This window comes from Microcebus murinus, chromosome 24 (genome assembly GCF_040939455.1).
Source record: "Microcebus murinus isolate Inina chromosome 24, M.murinus_Inina_mat1.0, whole genome shotgun sequence".
NCBI lineage: Eukaryota > Metazoa > Chordata > Mammalia > Primates > Cheirogaleidae > Microcebus > Microcebus murinus.
In genome coordinates, this window is record NC_134127.1 from 19,704,211 (window position 1) to 19,724,200 (window position 19,990).

A 19,990-nucleotide genomic window follows, 5' to 3' on the forward strand; every position below is an offset into this window, starting at 1 on the left:
GACAGCCCCTTCTCAGCTGGGAGGGACCGGTGTCTTTGCAGAAAGGACTCTCTGGGGATGGGGCTTTTTGGAAAGCGGAACTTTGTGATTTGAAATGAACCAGAAAAGGTGTGAGTGTGGGGGGACAAGGGGGAGGCAAAAAGGGATGATGGAGAAAAGGAGAGAGAGGGAGGGGAGGAAAGAGATGATAGCGGGTTCTCCCCTCCATTGCTTTCCACACAATTAACGTCCTGCTGGCTCCATTTCAAGTTGAAATATGATCATTTCAAATGACAGGTCCTCAGAGCACATGACTTCATTTACCCTCCACGAACCCCTGAGCTGCAACAGCAAAGTTCCCTGTGCCCATGGGACAGATGTAGAAAGCGAAGCCTGGCAGGTTCCTTTCCTCCCTGCCCTTTGGGAAAAACCTCTGGGAAACCAGAGAGAGTTGCAGCCCGTAGATCTTTGTCTCTTACAGCTCCCAGACTCACAATCCTCCTCAGCCTGTTTGCCCAGGTGAGGAGCTGGAGGCAGACTTTTGGTTTCTTCTTTGCTGTTCTATGTAGGCAAAAATGTGGGGCCCAGAATTCAAGAGCTTGCCTCAGTCGCATTACCATCCTCTAGCCCCATAGGGCTTAGGCAGGGCGTCCTACCTTTGTCATGCTGTGGTTCTCCTAGAAAATGAAACTGTTTTTACAGTAAGGGGCTGAGGCTGCTCCAGGGCCTTTCCAACACCCTGAGGGCTGGGGAACAACACTGGCCCAGCGGGAGCCCACTGGAGGCCTGCATATTGGCCAGGGTGTCTGACCCATGGTGTGGGCTTCCCCATAGGAACAGAAGAGGAGTGTGAGCTCGCTCTCAGATACCGGGCAATGACTTGGGTTGCTCAGAATTACCCAGAAAGCAACTGAAAGACAAGAGGTGGTATCCAAGCTTCCTGAGGGGAGGGACCGATTCATCTTTGTCTTCCCCATGCTTTAGCACTGTGCCTGTCCCCATCAGGGGCTCAATAAGAGCAGATGGACCCAATTCTGAAACATGGTCAGTTGGAGGAGGAGTCTGATCTGCTTCACCCTTCATATCAGGCCCTTTTATTTCTATCCCATGTCTCCCTCCTCTCACCCTCCACCACAATGGATAGGGGGCCCCTTGCCTGCCAGGATTCCATTTTGGGGTCGGAGTGGGGCTCCTGGGCCTGGGACTTAGAGTGAGACCCACATCTGTGGATCTCTTCCTGTGTACTCTCTAGAAGGAAACAGACTTGAGGCTGGGCTTCTGCTATCAGACAGTTTAAAGGAAGTGTGGAATGAGGCTCTAGAAGAAATGATCACATACAAGACACCATGGGCAAGTGTCCCAAAGGAGGTACAAGCAGGGAATTCAGAGGGCTAGGGGCCCTGCAGGCTTGGAGGAGGGAGCTATCTTTACCAGGGCCCTGGGAAGGGGCTGCGACCATAAGTGAGGAGGACAGGGGAGGAGAGGAAATAGGAGGGGAGGGGAGATGGCATTCCATGCAAGGAGCTATGATTATTTTCCTTTCTCCTTATGTTAACTTCCCTGCTTCCATCTCTGAAACTAGAACCTATTAGCATTGTTCTTCCAGGACTCTCCCTAGGGGTGCCTGGCTTGGGCCTGATCATTGTTGTCCTGAGGAATGAGGACTCCTGGGGGAGAGGTGGGAGACAGGAGGGAACCTTGGAGGGACACCAGATCCCATTCAGACATGTGGGCACCTACCAGAACGTGAGTGCCAGGAGGGCAGGGGCTGGGGTCTGTGACCTTCACTGCTGCCCCAGCAGCCAGAAGCTGGAACTCCATAGTGCTTGTTGAAGATGGAATGTGCCAGAAACTGTCCCAGGGAAGGGGGCTAACTCTGGGTGTGCAATGCCGGAGGAGGAAGGAGCCTGGGGGAGTCCAAAGAAAGGGCATCAGGGGAAACACGGATCTCAGGTTGGGGGTGGGGTTCGTATTAATCAGACATAAACTCAAGTGTAATAGCCCCGTTAATTGAGTGGTAATGACCCTTGGCATTTTTCATCTTCAAAGCCAGGAACAAACTGTAATTAATACTCCCGCCACCCGGGGGCAGGGCGTGAGGTGTGAGGGGGTTGTGTGGAGAAGCTTGAGCTATTGCTACTCAGTCGGGGAAACTAAGGCACTGGCGAAGAAAGTGTGGTTAAGAGAGTGGATTTGAAGCCCAGCAGAGCTTGTGATCTTCAGGAATACGCTGAACACACAGAGCATGGCCCCCTCCAAAGCCCAGACACCTGGGGAGCCCAGGTCATGAGTGGGGAGATGGGTGCTGGGGACCCTTGCAGGCCTGACCCTGGGTGGCGATGGGGGAATCGCATTTGCAGGTGGCTTGGCTGGATGAGAGGCGGCCTAGGCCCAGGGTTTCCCAGGGCAGATGTCAGGGTGCCCTCAGGAATGGACCACACCATTCTCTGGCTTCCTGAGCTCCAGGTGGGGTGGCACTGGGGCAGGGAAGGGGACCTGGGAGTCCTTGCACCCAGTGGCAGGCTGGCTCACGGCACTCAGCCACTCAGTGTGACTCACTGGCGGCCCGAAATGCCTCTGGTTTCCTCATCGCAGTCTGGCTGCCCTGAGCCCCGAGGGCGTTTTTCATTAGGGTGATTACCTTGCCAGCTTTAAGGGCTAGTAAATAGCACCCAGGGACCTGCCGCTGTCTCTGAACTGCAGGTCCGGGGCCTCCCCAGTGACCTGTTCCAGTTCCTGGTGTGGGGGGGTGAAGGAAGGGGGAGATGTGGAGGACCCCCCCATGCCACATGCCATCCCCCTTGACCCCCTGGGCTGCCACTGGGCTGCCACATTCTACATTTTTCCATCCCCCTTCTCTCCTCTGGCTGCCACATCCCCCCCACCCCAGGACCCCAGGAAGGGCAGGAGCTGGCACTTGCCATAGTCACACCCGAAGAGTCCTTCAGTTCAGTCACCACACACTCAGAAAAGCCTTCCCTCTGCTACCCAATTCCAGGGGACAGCCCAAATACCTATTTTAGGTTGCCAGTGATCCTTCCTACTCATGTATTTACATTTGTTTGTCTAATCCTTTGACAGCTGTCTGTCTCTCACCCTCCTCCTCCCAAAGTTCCTTCACAAGGGCAGGAGCTACTTCTGATTTTGTGTTGTATTCCCACTGCACTCCCACCCCAACGCTCCCCGCCTGGGCCTCACTGCACCTGGCCCCCAGCCTGGCACTGCTGTCTGGTATGTAGCAGGCCGCAGCAGTTTTGAATTAACAAGTTCCCATGAGGCAATAGAGTTGTTTTCATCCTTTAGAGCCAGGGTCTTGCTATGTTGCCCAGGCTGGATTCGAACTCCTGGGCTCTAGTGATCCTCCTGCTGCAGCCTCTGGAGTAGCTGGGACTACAGGCACCATCATGCCCAGCAGCAATATGTTCGATGACCACTCCTCCTCCCAATTTTTTTTCAACATTTGACAATTATTTATCTGCACCTACTGTGTTGTCAGACATCAGGGATATGGAATTGATGAAAACTGTCCAAGTCTTTGCCGTGGGGAAGCCAAGGTCTAGTGAGTGTTCAGGGTGGGGACTGAATAAACAAGGTATACAGGAGGCGCTGAGAAGGGTATGAAAACAGATCAGGATAAGGGCACAGGGGTGACTGGGAGTGTGTGTGAGACCTGTCTTCCGCAGTAATTCGTCCCCAGTCCTCGCATGTGGAAGCTAGCATCGGTACCACCGACTTATTAAAGTACTGACTCTGAACTTGTGGGTCTGCGTTTTAGCCCAGCTATGGCCTAATTTACTGGATGTGCTTTGAAAAATTCTGTGTAAACAGAATGTGCATTAGGGAAAGTCAGGTCTCTGAAGGCAAAGTCACCTGCAACTTGGTCCCTTGATCCTGGTGGCATCAGCCCATCTTCCCCTGGGCTTCCCCTCCTCCCCCCACAGATAAAATTCTGACAGTGCTTGAAGACAGGGTGGTTTTCAGAGGCCACCTCTGGGGAGAGGCCGCAGTGGATCAGGAATAAGTGCTACAGCTTCGGGTCCCCAGCCCCAAATCTCAGAGCCGCACTCCCCTCTCTCGCAAACTCTCTTTCTCTCTGGAGTAGCAGGAGAGCTTCTTCTAGACCCCAAACGAAAGAAAAAGTCGAAAGAAAAAGTTGCCACAATGGAAACTCGAACTGATCCTCCCCTCTTGCCCCACTTCCCTCCCGCGGTCACACTTCCGGTGACCGCCACAGGGTATTTCGAGTTCAAAAACAAAGCGTCAGATCTATTTGAGCAACTTTTGTTCCATCGGAGTAGAAGCCCAGGGGCCTGTGGCTGCCCTGGGCTCAGCCACTTCCCCAGGGAACTGACGCGTTTCCCCTTCTCTGCCAAGGTCCAATTTAGCAACTCAGACCGGCCACTTTTAGCTTCTCCTTTCCCTGTCCAGGCAGCGGGGCGAGAGGACAGGGGTAGGGCTGTCGGGGGATGGGTGGTGTCTGGGTGCCTTCCTGGTGGACTTCAGGGGAAGGCCTGGTGCTCCTCTTCTGCCAGAACTTCCCCCTCACCTGGCCAAACTCCCCCAAACCCACCATGAAACTTCCACTGCCACCACCAAAACTCCGCTGGCTGCATCAGAGGACTGCAAAGTGAGAGCTGTGGTTAGGCTTTGTCTAGCCCTTGGTTTAATCCAAACGGAGATGTGTCTCTGTGGACTGGTGTGCGTGCAGGTTATGAACCAAGTGGGCGTGCGTATTATGGAGATTGCATGTTGCATGCAAGTTCCGTATCTGCGTTTGCGGGGGCTGAACATCGCATGTGTACACAGCTTACATGGATGTCTCGAAAGAGCTTGGCAGAGTCAATACCCTGGAGTGTCTAGCGGGTGCGTACACCATGTGATTCTGCGTGGGCTGCTGTATTTACAGTATGTGTGTGCAGGTTGCGTACAGTAGAGGTGTGTATAAATGTGTGTGCGGGCAGGGTGTGGCTCTCAGGGGCTGGGGGGAGGAAAACAGGTGAGCTCTAGACAGTGGTAACCAGTGTCCACATGTGCAAATGCTGGGCTGTAGGAGCTGTGCATGCGTGGATGGGCTCGAGGGCAGGTTAGTGAACTGCAGGTGAGTCTGTATACCTGCAAGGGCACCTGCTGGGGCCAGCAGCTCATGCACCTTTATGTCAGGCCTTAAGTCTCCTTCTCCCTCCCCCTCCCAGCTTGGGATGCCCCCTCCCCACTTGTTAGCCAGTCTGCCTACCACTCTCTTCTGCTGCTCAATCCTCACAATCGCACATGGTCTTTGGGTCTGTCCATGCTCTCTCCCGCCGCACAGGGTGAGCTTCCAGAGGTCAGAGACTGTGACTCTAGGCTTCTTTTCAAGTGCCTTCAGTTCTTAGCCTCCATAAATCCTGGAGGTCTGTGCAGGCCAGGCCCTAAGGAAGCACACTCAGCCTGTTCTCCTGCTTTTACCAGGAGACTGGGAAGCTGAGCTAGAACTGGGGGCCCTGCTGCTCCCAACCTTGACAGGTTCGGCCTCTTTCCTTCTAACCCTCTACTCCCTGCCCGGCTGACCTGTGCCAGGGGGGTGGAGTCCAGCTCATGAGGGAAAAGGGGGTGCTTGTGTGTCCTGCTCTCTGTCCCTGAGTGCAAACACAGGGCCTGTGGGCTCCTCCACCCCGCTGCACGAGGTGCTGAGGGTCCCTGCATGGGCTTCCTCCGGCCTGGATCTGGGACTGAGCTGGCTGCTGCTTCGGGGAAATCCCAGGGTCTTCAGCTCCCACGACTGTAACCTCCTCTGCAGCAGGGGCCTCCCACTAAGTAGGGTTTTCTGGCTCTGTAGTTGAATGCACTTGGCTCTTCATTCTTAATTCCGAGAATGCTCATTCTACCCCGTGCTGGCGGCTTCCACGCACTCCCAGCCAAGGGGACAGTGGTGACAGCTTTCTTTATCACTCCAAAGATAATCATAGAGAATCATAGAACATTCAGCTGGAGGGAGCCTCAGAGAACACCCATCCCAAACTTTTTTTTTTTTTTTTTTTTTTTGAGAAAGAGTCTCACTTGGTTGCCTGGGCTAGAGTGCCGTGGCATCTGCCTAGCTCACAGCAACCTCAAACTCCTGAGCTCAAGCAATCCTTCTGCCTCAGCCTCCTGAGTAGCTGGGACTACAGGCATGTGCCACCATGCCCAGCTAATTTTTTCTATATATTTTCGGTTGGCCAATTAATTTCTATTTTTAGTAGAGACAGAGTCTCGCTCTTGCTCAGGCTGGTTTCAAACTCCTGACCTTGAGCGATCTGCCCGTCTCAGCCTCCCAGAGTGCTAGGATTATAGACATGAGCCACGGCGCCCAACCCCATACTATTTTTGTAGATGAAGAAACTGAGGCCCAGAGAGGGTGGCTGACTTTTCCAGGCTTGCACAGCGGTGAATGCTGGAGCTAGTATGAGATTCAGATCTCGACTCCCAGTCCGTGGTTCTTTTCAGACCAGACTATCATGCTTTTCTGTTTCCTTCTCTAACTCTTTCCTTTCTTTTACTATTGAAACATTTCCTTTTTCCCCTTAAACTGTTCTTTCTGTGTTAAGCAAGACGATTTATATCTGGTGGCTCCAAGGCTGTGCTTGGAGCTAAGATCCCTGTCCTGGCCAGGTTTCCTTGGTCCTTTCAGAAGCCTTCTGCCTTCCTGTCCTTCATCCCCTAAGACACCCAGGGACCTGTCCTCCCATATCCTGGACCATCCTCTTCTGTGCCTGTTCTCCTTCTCGAGGAATTGGCTTTCTCTAACCTTAGTTTCCTGGTCTCTAAAATGGAGAGAAAGTCTCAGAAGGGAAAATATGGTCAAATTTGTGTGTATGTGTGTGTGTGTGTACACGCATCTCACGTGTCTCTCAGCAGCTCCTGGGGGTAAATGGAAAAGTTAATTAGCAGCAAGATGAAAGGTGTTCTGGGATAATTGCAGGTAATATCAGGACAGCTGGGAGGGTGGGGTGAGAGGCCCCTAGATGTCCTGGGGGGTGGCAGCCCCCAGCCCAACTCCTGCAAAGCCCATCAGACACCTGGGGAGGCTGGGGGAGGGAGCGTTCTGACTGAAGAGTCTTTGTCTTTACAGGGAAATGCTTGTTAGTTGCTAAGGAACTGGGTTGTCTCTCCTGATCCAAGCTTCCCAATGTTTTGCTTAGCTTGGGAGGGGGATGCTGGGCTGAGGCTTGAGGCTCCCTTGGCGGCTGATCCTTTCCCTGGGGCTGCCGAGCCTCTGATGGGTCTCTTGGGAAGGCCTCTCTTCTGGGAGAGCTGGTTCCTTCGCATCACTGCTTGCTCCAGCCAAGGCGGCGTGCACAGGTGAGGCGAGGCAGGGAAGCAGAGGAAAACACACGTTTACAGAACAGCCTGCATGCCAGGCAGTGTGCCTTCCCCGCTATCTCATTTAACCACCGTAGCACAGCTCTGGAGGAAGGCACTTACTTCCATAGTACTGGTTTTTGCAGTTGAAGCACAAGTCCAGGAACAGTTGCTGAGGTCACGGGGTTATCAAGTGGTAGAAATTCTATATGAGTTTAGTTCAGTTCGGAAGAAAACTTGTGCTTTTATTAATTTTTAAGAGACAGGGTCTTGCTCTGTCACCCAAGCTGGAGTGCAGTGGTGTGATCATAGTTAATTGCAGCCTTGAATTCCTGGGCTCAAGCGATCCTCCTGCCTTAGCCTCCTGAGTAGCTGCGACTACAGGCGTGCACCACCACACCCTACTAATTTTTCTTATTTTTGTAGGGCTAGGGTCTCACAGGCTGGTCTTTTTTTTTTTTTTTTTTTTTGAGACAGAGTCTCACTTTGTTGCCCAGGCTAGAGTGAGTGCCATGGTGTCTGCCTAGCTCACAGCAACCTCAAACTCCTGGGCTCAAGCGATCCTCTGCCTCAGCCTCCCAAGTAGCTGGGACTACAGGCATGCACCACCATGCCCGGCTAATATTTTTTCTCTATATATATATATTTGTTAGTTGGCCAATTAATTTCTTTCTATTTATAGTAGAGACGGAGTCTCACTCTTGCTCAGGCTGGTTTTGAACTCCTGACGTCAAGCAATCCACCCGCCTCGGCCTCCCAGAGTGCTAGGATTATAGGCGTGAGCCACCGCGCCTGGCCGACAGGCTGGTCTTGAACCCCTGGCTTCAAGTGATCCTCCTGCCTCATCTTTCCAAAGTGCTGGGATTATAGCCACAAGCCACCATACGTTGCCTAGAAAACTTGTGCTTTTAAAACCACACCATATGATGCATATACAAGGCTTTGTTCCTATCCCATGGCTGCTCAGCCCTACCACCACTACCACCATCATCATCATCTTCACCTAGTCTTCCTAGTGGCTTTCTCTCCCTTTCTTTCTTTCTTTTTGTTGAGATAGTCTCACTCTGTTGCCAGGGCTAGAGTGCCGTGGCATCAGCCTAGCTCACAGAAACCTCAAACTCCTGAGCTCAAGTGATCCTCCTGCCTCAGCCTCCTGAGTAGCTGGGACTATAGGCATGCGCCATCATGCCTGGCTAATATTTTTCTCTATATATTTTTAGTCGGCCAATTAATATCTTTCTATTTTTAGTAGAGACAGGGGTCTCGCTCCTGCTCAGGCTGGTCTTGAACTCCTGACCTCAAACGATCCGCCCACCTAGGCCTTCCAGAGTGCTAGGATTGCAGGCATGAGCCACTGTGCCCAACTGTCCCTCCTTTCCTATCCTCTCTTCCTCACCTAAGAGAAGTCATCGCGCAGGCATGGTGGGGAGGGAGGGGTGATTCAATGGATTGAGGGTGGCAAACTGTTGAGGTAGTAGTGGCCTTGGGCAGGTAGGAAGGGATGGTAATGGCCTTGGGCTCTGTCAGGCTGTTGCCTTGAGTATTCGGGAGCCCTGGCCCTCCCCACAAAGCACACTTGGTCCAGGATGGATTAATCTAGGGGAGGGAAGACACTTGGGGAAGATTTCCCTTAAATGCTTCTGAAACTTCCCTCTTTGTCCCATGCCAGCTCCTGACTATAGAAGATCTGCCTTTATTTTAGATACTCCAGAGAGTAACATTAAGACTATTATTCACCTCTAGATACTACGCATGAGAAGGCTGGAGTTAACACCCGATTGCCGCCTCTCTAGTTATGGAACAGGGCGGAGGTTCTTTGACTTGCGGGAATCTCAGTTTCCTCATCTATACAGTGAGAATCGCCCCTACATTGTTAGGTTGTTGTGACAATCAAATGAGAGAACATGTACGAAGGCCCCAGAAGGCCGTGAAGCAGTGCGGACATGCATGAAATGAGACACCACATGGCAAGCATTTGGCGCCGTGCCTAGTATACAAGAAGAGCTCAGTAAATGGCATCTGCATAGGATGATGATGATAATAATGTCAGCTCTCTTTATCCTCCCTTATACTTTTCTTGGCTGCTTCATTAGAGATCGAGAAGCAATCGACATGTCCACGTTGTTTCTCCCGGGACGAGGCAGAGCGAAGAGAAGGGAGGAGAGGCCCAAAGAGTTCTGCAGGCAGAAAGCTGAGTCAAGGCTGGATTTTCCCCGAGGTCCCCTTGGCCTCCAGGTTTCCCCTTTCTGCCACTGGGACCTCCTCTGTGGTTTCCAGGGACCGCCTGGCAGGGCTGGCTTCTGCCTAGAGCCTGGGCCACCTTTGTTCTTTTTTCACATTTTGGGGCCGGGGAGGGTGGGGGTCTCTCCGGCAGCTGAACTGAAAGCCCAAAACACCAGGTCAAAAGAAAGGAGGGTGGTGGGGGAAGGAAAGCATGCAAGCCGATAATTTCCTCGAAGGATAAACATCCGATTTTTTTTTCCTCACCCAAAATAAACATGCTCGCCACAAGGAATTAAAAGCAGAAGAGGGGAGGATGTGTCCCGATTTGGGGCTGCTCTAGGAAGCTGACCGTCTATTTATCCTGGCCCTGGGCACTAACTGGAGCTGCCAATTACACTCCGGCATGGTGCGGTGGGGGACTGCGGGGAGAAGGTCCCACGGAGCAGGGGACCAGAGGGCCCCTCTGAGACTGCCTTCTGTGCCACTGCAAAGGGACACTTCCTTTTGCTTCTCACTTGAGGGCTGCTGGCAGGCCTGCCTGGCGGGGTGGAAGGGAGTGGGGAGGCCTAGCAGTCCCTCCTGCCTGAGCCTCCTTTTGCCCTGGGCTGGCATCGAATGCCCTTCTGGAACACAAGGATTTGGTGCCCACCACCTGGGCTGGGAGCTGAATCCCCCAGTGATGGCAGCATCTTTCCATCTCCGCCTTTGCAAACTCAACCTCCCACCCCATTGCGTTCTTCAGATCCTGCCATGAACAAAAACTGTCCAGCTACTTAAAAGTGTGCCAAGGGGTCAGCCAGGGCCCCCTGCCTTTCCGCTCACGTGCGGCATGACTCTAGGAAGGTAATAACCCCGTGCCCAGCTGCGGCTGTTCCTTTCATCTGGGGATCTCAAAGCACTTTGCACACATGAGTCACCAACGTTGCTGCACCCTCGCCAAGGAGAGGGGGTTATTAACTCTTGGAGGGAAACTGAGCTGAACGGGGTGTAGAGGGCGGCTGAGGAGCCACAGTGCAGGCTGTGAATGAGACTGTAGCAGAGACGGGTCTCCAGGGGGATCCTTGGGTGGGAAACCCAAGAGGCCATCAGAGGAAGTCCAGGGAAGTTAGACGCAGAAATCCTTTCCTTGCAGATACCAAGGAAGCTCTTCATAGCTTTCTAAAAGCATACACCTGATTATGTCACCTGCCCCTCCAATCTATTTATTATCCAATGATTTCCCACTGCTTTGGGGATACAACCCAAACCTTTGTTACAGTGACAAAGACTGGCCTGGCCTGGCCTCTGCCCACCTGTCTACCCGTTCCCTCCCTTGCACACTCCGCTGAAGCCACACTGCCGCGCTTTCATTTCCAAGAGGGTGCCACACACTGCCCTGCCAGCCACAGCAGCTTGGAGGAGTTTTGGAATGTTCTGTATCCCTGTCTCCACTCACTGGCTAACCTCTACCCTGCTTTTCAGCCCTGAAGGTAAAGACCACTTCCTCCAAGAGGCCCTGCCCTGGCCTTCATCCCTCCCTCTCCATCAGCAATCGGGTCCCCTTTGCCCTCATGGCCCTTAACACAGTTTGTTGTAATTTGCTTGTGGCGTTTGATGGACATTTCCCTCCCCTGCCGCACTGGAGATCCACGAGGCAGGTACCATGCCGTGTTTGTCCTGTCCTCCTCAGCCACCCATGAGACCCCAGTGCCTAGCAGAAGGCCAGGCACACGGCAGGTGCCAACAATACTTGTTGAATGAAAGGTGTTGCATGTCAGAGCTGGAAAGGTCCGTGACAATACAACAGCCGCCCTCTGCCGCTTCTTCCTGCCTTAGTGTCACAGCTGAGGGAGCAGAACTTAAGAGGGGATAAGTGATGTGCCCGAGGTCACACAGTGACTTAGTGACAGCTCGGGCCTAGGGATCCCCACCTCCTTCCCGTCCACCTAGCCCCCCATCCTCCCCTGCCCACTTGCACTACGGGGAAGCCCTGATCCCTGGTGCTGGACATTGGTCCCTTTCCTCTTGTTGGTTTTCAAAGGAATACAGGTTAGGAAGCAAAATACCAAGCCCTGGATGATTTTCTTTTTAATTTGGAAGAGAAGGGGGTCTAGACCCAGGGGGGTTGCATGCCCAGACCCTCGCTGGTAGGCAGTGCGGGGACACATGCCTGGAAGGCGGAGCCTGCAGCCTGGCAGGCAGTTATCTCTGTTTGGGGTTGTTCTTGGACTCACTGTCCCCCTCCTCCGGCAGCCTCGTCGCCCTGTGAGTCCTGGTAGTTCTGGGTTATGAACTGGGTGCTTGCTTCGGGTTCGCTCAGATGGAAGCGGCTCAGAAATCTGTCCAATTTCCAAGAGCCTGGAGGGACGAACAGACCACAGGGAGTGGTGAGAGAGGGCAGTGGACTCGAGAGCTGGCAGGGGCCGGAGACTGAGGCTGGCTCCAGCAGCGTGGAGACAGCAGGTGGTGCCCTCAGCCCCCCGATGTGGGGGACACCGTGCCTGGGGGCGCCTCTGGCTTCTGTGGCAGAGGCAGCTCCTGGATGTCAGCAGAGCCCCCGAGCAGTGGCAGAGTTGCCCGCTCCCAGGAGGATGACGGGACCGAGTGCCGTGCAGCGGGGCTCCTTGCCTGAGGCTGGGTGGAGGTGCAGCACTGGGTGCTGGCGGGGAGCTGGGCTCTGGAGGAGCCAGTCGGTGCCCAGGTTGGAGGGCTTCCTGCTCAGGGAGAAGGCACAGGCGTGTTGGGGGAGGCACATCTTCTGGGGCAAGTGTGAACAGGCCTCGTGGCAGGGCAAGGAGGGCACATAGCCCAGGGCATGAGGAGAGGCTGAGGGAAGTGGTCAGAGGCATATTCCCACGCTCTTGTTTCCCAAACCCCAGGTCTCAGGCACCTTGGGAAGATGGCTGCCTGGAAAATGCAGGATGTCCCGTTAAATCTGAGTTTCAGATAAATAACAAATAGTTTGTTTGGCAAGTGCGTCCCACATATACAGCATACTTACACTAAAGATTTTTTTATTGTTTATTGGAATTCAAATTTATCTTTTAATTTTTTTTGTTTTGTTTGCTCGTTTTGAGATAGGATCTCGCTCTGTCACCCGGGCTAGAGGGCAGTGGTATGATCATAGCTCACAGTAACCTCGAATTCCTGGGCTCAAGCTATCCTCCTGCCTCAGCCTCCCTCCTGAGCAGCTGCGACTACAGGTGCATACAACCATGCCCAGCTAATTTGTTTATTTTTAATTTTTTTTTTTTTTTTTTTTTTTGTAGAGATGGGGTCTTGCTATGTTGCCTAGGTTGGTCTTAAACTCCTGGCCTCAAGCAATCCTGCCTTGGCCTCCCAAAGTGCTGGGATTATAGGAATGAGCCACTGTTCCTGGCCTAGAATTCAAATTTAATAGGGATCCTGAATTTTTTGTTGTTGTTCTATTTTTGCTAAATCCAGCAACCTTTCCTGGGTGGAGAGAGTGCATGGGGAAGAGCCTACCCAGAGCATAGCTAGGCAGTAGCCATTGTGCCCGGGGCCACCAACAGAGACCAGTCATTGCTGATACCCAGTCAGAAAAGGGCAAGGGGCTGGTCGCCTGGAGTGCTTCTCAGAGTCTCCCCTGGGACTCCCAGACCACCCGCCCACCCACCTGTCATCCCCCTTCTGCATTCACCACCCTTTTCATGACAATGGCAAGCCCACTGGGGTGTTCTTCCCTCTCAGTGGCTGTGGGCATTTCAAAGACATCCTCAAGGAGAGGACAATTTTTAATCCAAAAACCAAACCCACAATGACAATAATGCAAAAATAAGAATAATATTTAACAGCAACAACACACCCATGACAGTGCTCCTGTGTGCCAGGCACTGTTCTAGGCGTTCTACACATATTAATTCACTCTATCCTCCCTCCACTCCCAGCAAGGGGGAAGCGTTACTCTCCCTGGTTCACAGATGGGATGGCAGAGGCACAGGGGCAGGGATGGGTTCCCTCAAATCCTGTCTGACTCAGAGACTGCAGGGCTGGAAAATACGGGGTTCCAGGAGTTCTCGTGCAGAAAGGGTGGCCGAGGCGCTGGCAGAGCCTGTCCTGTTGGATGGTGCACTGATGGCAGCGGGGTCCCACTAGGAGGCTTTGTGTCCTTTCTGAGGCACCGTGCCTGGCTGGAGCCTCTGCACCCTGGGGGCCTGGCTGGCTGGAAAGGAACTAGGGTATCATGAGCCTGGGAAAGTGTGTGTGTCCGCATGAGTATGCACATGTGTGTATGTGTGTGTGTGTGTATGTGTGTGTGTGCGCACATGCGCGTGCACATGCCAGGAAAAGGGCCTGTGGGTGAACTGGTGTGTGGCAGGCACGGGGACAAGGGGGCCTTCCCCACTGAGTAGGGCAGGAAGGAACCTGGGTGGCAAGGAAGGAATTGAAACCTGTCACGGGACCAGAGCAAGCTGGCGGAAAGAAATCCCCTGTGCCCTGAGAGACCTGCTTTGAGCCTCTGAGTTCACAGTATCCCGGGGGCCTCACGGCTCCTTCCTGCTGCCATTTCCAACAACCCTGTGGTCCCAGCCCTGTGCTGGCCAGCCTCCCGCCACCTCCTCTGCTGGCTAGGCAGTGACCCCGTACACCCCCTGTTTCCTGCCACAGAGGGCAGGAGGAATTGACCCTGTGCAAGTTCTAGAAGGAAGAGGGGTGAGTCAGGCCCTCAGGGGTTGTGTGGAGAGAGATGGGGAGCTGGGAGGCTGTGGCTTCTGTGGTCATGGCTTGGAGGAAAGCCCCTTCCTGTATGGCACTGCTCTGTCCCTGAGCTGCAGAGCCCGCTGCCATGCAGGAAGAGGGCGGCGGTGCTGCTGTCTGTGTCCCAGCTGCTACACTTGTACCCTGGACCCGCCCGGGCTGGGCTCTTCCTGGGACGAGGGCAGGGGCGGTACACACACTTCAGAGGCCTGTGGTGGGAGGAGGAAGTTGTCTGCTGTGTGTCCTGGGCTGCCTGGCTGGGGCTCTGAGGCCTGGTCTCAGGGCAGGGATGCCCCTATGATGATGTGCATGTTGGTGCCTGCACAACCATAGGGGGCGCCATTCCCATCCTGCATAACCAGATGCAGCGGTGCTGCCCACAGGCCATTCTCTCGCTAACTGCTCAGTGCTGATGAGGAAGACGGTGAGATGAAACATGTCAGGTGTCAGAGATGTGCCAGACGGGGGCCCAGGGAGAGGCAGTTGACCTTATCTGACGCTTTCTGAGGTTCTGAGCCACACTGTGTACCTGACCTCCTACTGGACACAGGCGGGGATGAATCTCCCCTGTCTTTAGCAGCTGGGAAAGGGGCTCCCCTTCAGAGCTTCAGTCCCAGGGACTGGAGGACAGAAGGAATGTTTGGGAATGGCCCTGGGGCAGGTCTTGAGAGCCACCCTGTCTACCCTTAGCTTCCCAAATCTGCGGGGCTGGCTTTCTGCCACTTGGTGTGGTTCACCACTTGCGACTGGACAGCTCCACTGGGCTGAGAGGGCTAAACAGGCGGCCAAGAGCTGAGAGGGTGGCGCTTCCCCTTGCCCAGTCCCTGGCCCCCGAGCAGGACTCGGGAGAACGGGGTGGACAGCGCCTCTGCTGGGATGTGCAAGCTGTGATCTCAGGCCGCCGCACAGGCCCCTCAGACCTCCTGGGGCCTCTGCCAGGCATGGGAGACTGCCTCATTTTGTCTCCCGCCCGCAGCGAGTTTCTGATGTGACACAATTAACACTGGACTAATAACAAACAGGCCTTTCGCAAGGTGGCCTTGGCCAGCAGCATGACTTCGCAGTCTGGGTCCCTGGAAGACAGGCCCTGTCCCCAGTGACACCCCCAATTCCCTTCGGCAGGCCCACTCTTAAGACTTTCCAATAGGATAGGACAGCGCTTCCTAGGTGGCCCTGCTCCTACCAAGGGACATTTCCCACCTGACTGGTCACTTGGTCCTCAGTGGGCCCTGAAGTGTTTCTCTCTCAGCCTGGGAAGTGGCAGAGGGAAGCTGAGGGAGGGGACCCCCAGCTCCTTTGTCCTGCTGGTCCCCACTCAGGAGTCCCTGAGGTCGACCTCCTTCCCTGGGGCAGTCTCTGCAAGGGTGGGGCACCCCCTTGAGTGGCCCTGTTCCCCTTGGGCAGGTGACCCGCATCTCACCAGGGTGACCACCCTCTTCCCTGGCCTTGCTCTACTCTCCCCTTGGGCAGGGACACTGTTGCCTCTTGTCAGGGGATGGTGGCCCTGAAGAAAAAAACCAAAAATTCCACTCCGGCCTAATAACCACCCCGCGGAGGGCCGGCTGAGGCCTGCAATTTGTCTGGTCCGTCGCGGGGCTGGCGGCATTGATAGAAGCGCTGATGCCTTTCTGCCGAGATTAATGATGTCCTGGTGGTGGTAGGCGGGAGGCCTTAGCCTTTTATTTTTTGTGCCATTAAATGACATCCAGAGACTTCCACTCAGGAGCTGAAAAGCCCTCGTTCCATCACATCCAATTATGCCTGGAGGATATGTGCTGAGTGGCTGATCCTGCTGGCTCTGGAGGCTTTGGGGCAGTGGGGACCACTCTGGCTTCGGGGGCGTCAGAGGCCATGGGGACTGGGGGGTTCTGGGTGGTGAGGGTTCCCTGTCTGCTCAGAGGACTGGTGAGAGAAAGCTGGTTCCAGTCACCCCCTGGGGCCCTTCCTCCATCCTGAGGCTGGGGGTGGGCGAGGGAAGTGGCCAGAGGAGGGGGGTACTGACAGTTATCAACTCCAATATTTGGTAGTGGTGACGGGTGGCCGGAGTTCTGGGTTTGCAGTTTCTCCAGGGTCTGCTCGATATTGCTGGGGATGGCTGATGTCTGGCGGGACTGGGGCATGCTTCTGGAAGAGGTCTGCCGGGAGCCTGCAGAGTTTCCTGGCAGCTTCTCGCCTGGGCGCCTGTGTGCGAGTTACCCAGTATACCCGGCTGGGCGGCTGCCAGGTCCCCAGCTTCACCCACTGGGCCAGGGGGGTGGGGCCCTGCTAGGCAGAAGAGAACCTCTTGCCGCCAGCCCACACAGGGCTGGAGCTGCTGGGGCTGGGCCAGGTGAACCACCATGGGAGGTCACGGGGTGGGCTGTGTGTGTTTGTGTCTGTCTGGGTCTCGCGCTGGCAGGAGGCAGCTGAGGGCTGGGGGGCTGGCCTCCAGGCAGGGCCCCCTTTCCTCTCAGGCCTCTTCCCTCCACACGTCCTGACACCACGCGCGCCCCCTCACTGCCACCAGGCCAGGTGGATTTCCTCGAGTCCTTCCCAGCCTTCCCTCCGCGTCAGCCCTCCCCCATCAGTGTGGCGTGCAGCTCTGCTGTTTGCGTGCCCTTGGCACCACGACACCTTTGTCTCTCTCACCCATGGAGCCCTGCAGCCCTCAGAAGCCACAAGCAAGACTTAAGCCCCACTGTGTGGCAAGTCTCTGCCCGTCTCTCCTCTCTGACCCCTGTGGGTGGGTGGCTCCCCGTGGTACTGGGGAGTGGCTAATGGCTGCCTGGCCCCGAACCCCAGAGGAGGACCCTTCTCTGTCCTTCCCTTCCCATTTTGTAAGGAGCCAGCTTTCCCTCTGAAGGCCCTCAGGCTGCCCCTGTGAAGTGGTGACCGGAGCCTCTCTCACCCGTTAGTTCCAGGCACTGTGGCACCGTCCTGGGCTCATGGTCTTGCAGTGGCTTTTGGCGCAAGTGTCCGCATGTCGTTGCTTGGAACGGAGAGGGGATTTCCCTGGCTTGCTCGCAAGAGGAGCGTGAGGCCAGCTTGTGACACATCTGGGCGAGGTGGCTGAGGTGTGGCATGGCGCAGACCACAGCACCAAGAGGCTCAGCCACAGCCTTCGCCAGGGAAGGGGGAGTGTAGGGGGACCACCCTGGGTGGCTGCTGCTGCCGGCCAAGGAGGCCCAGGACGGCAGGATGCAACTGCCCCCTGTCTTCCCTACACCAGCCTACACAGTCTTGTGGCCCAGGTCAGGAGAGAGGAAGTGTGGGTGAGGTGGTGACAGGAGCCATGAGCCCTTCCATGGAAGTCAGAAGAAAACGGATTGGTTATTAACCGTGGACCCCTGATCAAACATGCCACTCACTGTTCTGCTCCTCAGTTTCCTCATTTGCCCTGAGGGTGGTGATGGCTGCTGTCCCACCCACCTGGCAGGGTTGGCAAGGTGAAGGTGGGGGAAGGCTGGTGGAGAGGTCCCAACTGCCCTGCTGGGACAGGGAGGACGTGGATGCAGACTGTCACTGTGGGCACAGTGCTCACGCAGCAGGCTGCCTTTTCAGGTACCCAGGGAAGCTGACGTGTGCTTGTGACCGTGGGGGTATGAGAGCATGCAGGTCTGTGTGTGTGAATGGCTCATGGCTGTGCATACGTAGGTGTGTCCCCCACACAGACACTGACTGTGAAAGCCCACAGCGGGCTGGTGCAGGGACAGGTGAGAAAAGGGGATGAAAACAGAGGCAAGCACTTCTCTCGAGGGATGTATGGTCTCGTGGCAGAGGGAGGCCCAACATGAGTGGAAAATGACTGAGTGTATGAAAGAGATCAAAGCAGACATCGGGGGCTTGCAGCAAATGCGACATTGGGTGGGGCTGTGGGGGGGGACGGTAGGGACTGAGCGGAGACAGCCCTGTGGGCTGTTCTGGAGACTACGGTGGTGGAAGGAGCCTGACAGGTGCACAGAGGTAGGTGAAACATGACATGTCTGGGGAGGGCAGGACGGGATGCCCAGATCAGCCTTGGTGACCAGGAGCTCAGGGGCATCCTGGCAGCTTAGGGTATGGAAAGGTGTGCGGCATGAGGTGTGAATGAAATCTGCTGGTGGTGGCCTCTTCAGGCATATCCCCACGGTGGCATTCAGTGGGTCGGTCTCGAATCATGGGTTAGCCAAGAGGCCGGATCCTGGGCTTTGGGCGTGGGTTGGGCGGTAGGGGTTTGTGCTGGCTGGGGGGTGGTGTTCACGTGGAACCAGAGGGTGGCAGTCCAGAGTATCACAGGCATGAGTGAACGCATGCTCCAAACTTAAGAAGGCAAACTGTGGCCTTTGGGACAAATGTTGGTGACACTGGGCCAGCCCTTATCCGAGGCACCAGTTCAGGCTCTTTTGGCTTCAGGGGTCTTCTCTGCCTCTCCTCCACCAGGGACCTGGTTATGTGTGAGCCGTCTGAATATTTCCCCAACTCTGTGGGCCCCACCCAGCCACAGAGCTCCACCAGGGTGGCACCACACATCCAGGAAAGCGGGGACACCGCGCTGTGGCTCACTTCTGTTCCGCCGCCTGTCTGCTACAGAAGCTCCTCTACCTGGCTCCTGCAGGCTGACCTCTCCCCTCCAATCTCTAGAAGCTGTTCCTGCCTGTTTCCCCGGGGGACATGAGCGGTTGGTTACACCACACCCCCGCATGACACCCTGTTCCCTCCATGAATCCTTTCCCATGGAGACAAAACTAGACCAAGGCAAGTCCTGGGGCCTGTGTTCATTGGCAGTCCCTGTGCCCAGCCTCCTGAGCATCAGTCAGCCTGGGGCTGCATGAGTCCCCAGGCACTGCCCAGGGGCTTCAGAGAGCGCCAGGCCCTTGGTGTTATGACGCTGTACGAGGGGCTGCCAGTTCTGCTTTCGCAGTCACCCCTGGGTTCAGCCCCACCAGGCCGGGCTCTTGCTGTCCCACATCTGGGTGCCTCTGGTGGCCTCCTGTCCTCTTGTTTGGGTCAGCTCTGCCCACAGCTACACTTAGTTCTTTCTAAAGAGTGACTTTTATGTGCTGCTTCTCTTGTGAACAATCTCTGATGGCTCCCCACAGTCAACCCACCGAAGCCACTCCTGCGCCAGGCTTTCCAGAACTTTCAAAACCTTCCTGTTTTCTCCTCTCCTCCCCATTTTCTGACTTAAAAAAAAATGAATCTGTTCATCTGTGGTTTCCCCAACCCAGAGCTCCCTCCTCCTTCACTCAAGGATTCAAATCTCTTTACCTGGGGCCCAACCCGTGCCCCACCTCTGCCACCGCCCTGTGGGCCACAGAGATCTGTAGATCTGTTTAGAGCCAACCCCTCATTTTCTAGATGAGGAAACTGAGGCCCAGAGAGGTTAATTGATTTGCCCCAAAGTCATATCACTAGCTAGAGAATGGAAGTCAAGGTTTCCTCACCCTGCAATAAAACACCTTCCTGCCTCCCCGGCTGAAGAGGGTGTGCTGTCCTGGAGGGAACGGAAGGGATCTGTCCCTGAGTTCACCACCTGACGATCTCCACTTGTTCTTACGGTCAGACACACACAATTACGTGTGTAATGACAAGCTGCTCTGTGCTGCTATTTAATCAGTTCCAAAGTAGACTATAAGCCCCTTTAGGGCAGGGACAATCCCGGGCGCCCTCTCTGAAGCTCCTAGCACAGCACTGGTGCGTGGAAGGCATCATATGGTGGAAAAGGCACCTTGGGATCATTTTCCTGCCTTTGTTTCTGGCAGCAAACCAAATGGCACAGGAGCCAAAGGGACTCTGCCCAGCTGCAAGTCCAGGG

General features: G+C 55.1%; 1 protein-coding gene across 1 annotated transcript in view; it reads right to left on the reverse strand.

The window, feature by feature from the left end:
- Positions 1-11,560: 11,560 nt before the first annotated feature.
- Positions 11,561-19,990, reverse strand: part of PEBP4 (phosphatidylethanolamine binding protein 4) — a 196,608-nt gene continuing 188,178 nt past the window's right edge. Inside the window, exon 7 of the mRNA XM_075997215.1 lies at positions 11,561-11,856. Within this exon, the coding sequence (XP_075853330.1) occupies positions 11,729-11,856 (128 nt within the window). The 3' untranslated portion in view covers positions 11,561-11,728. The remainder of the gene's footprint in view (positions 11,857-19,990) is intronic.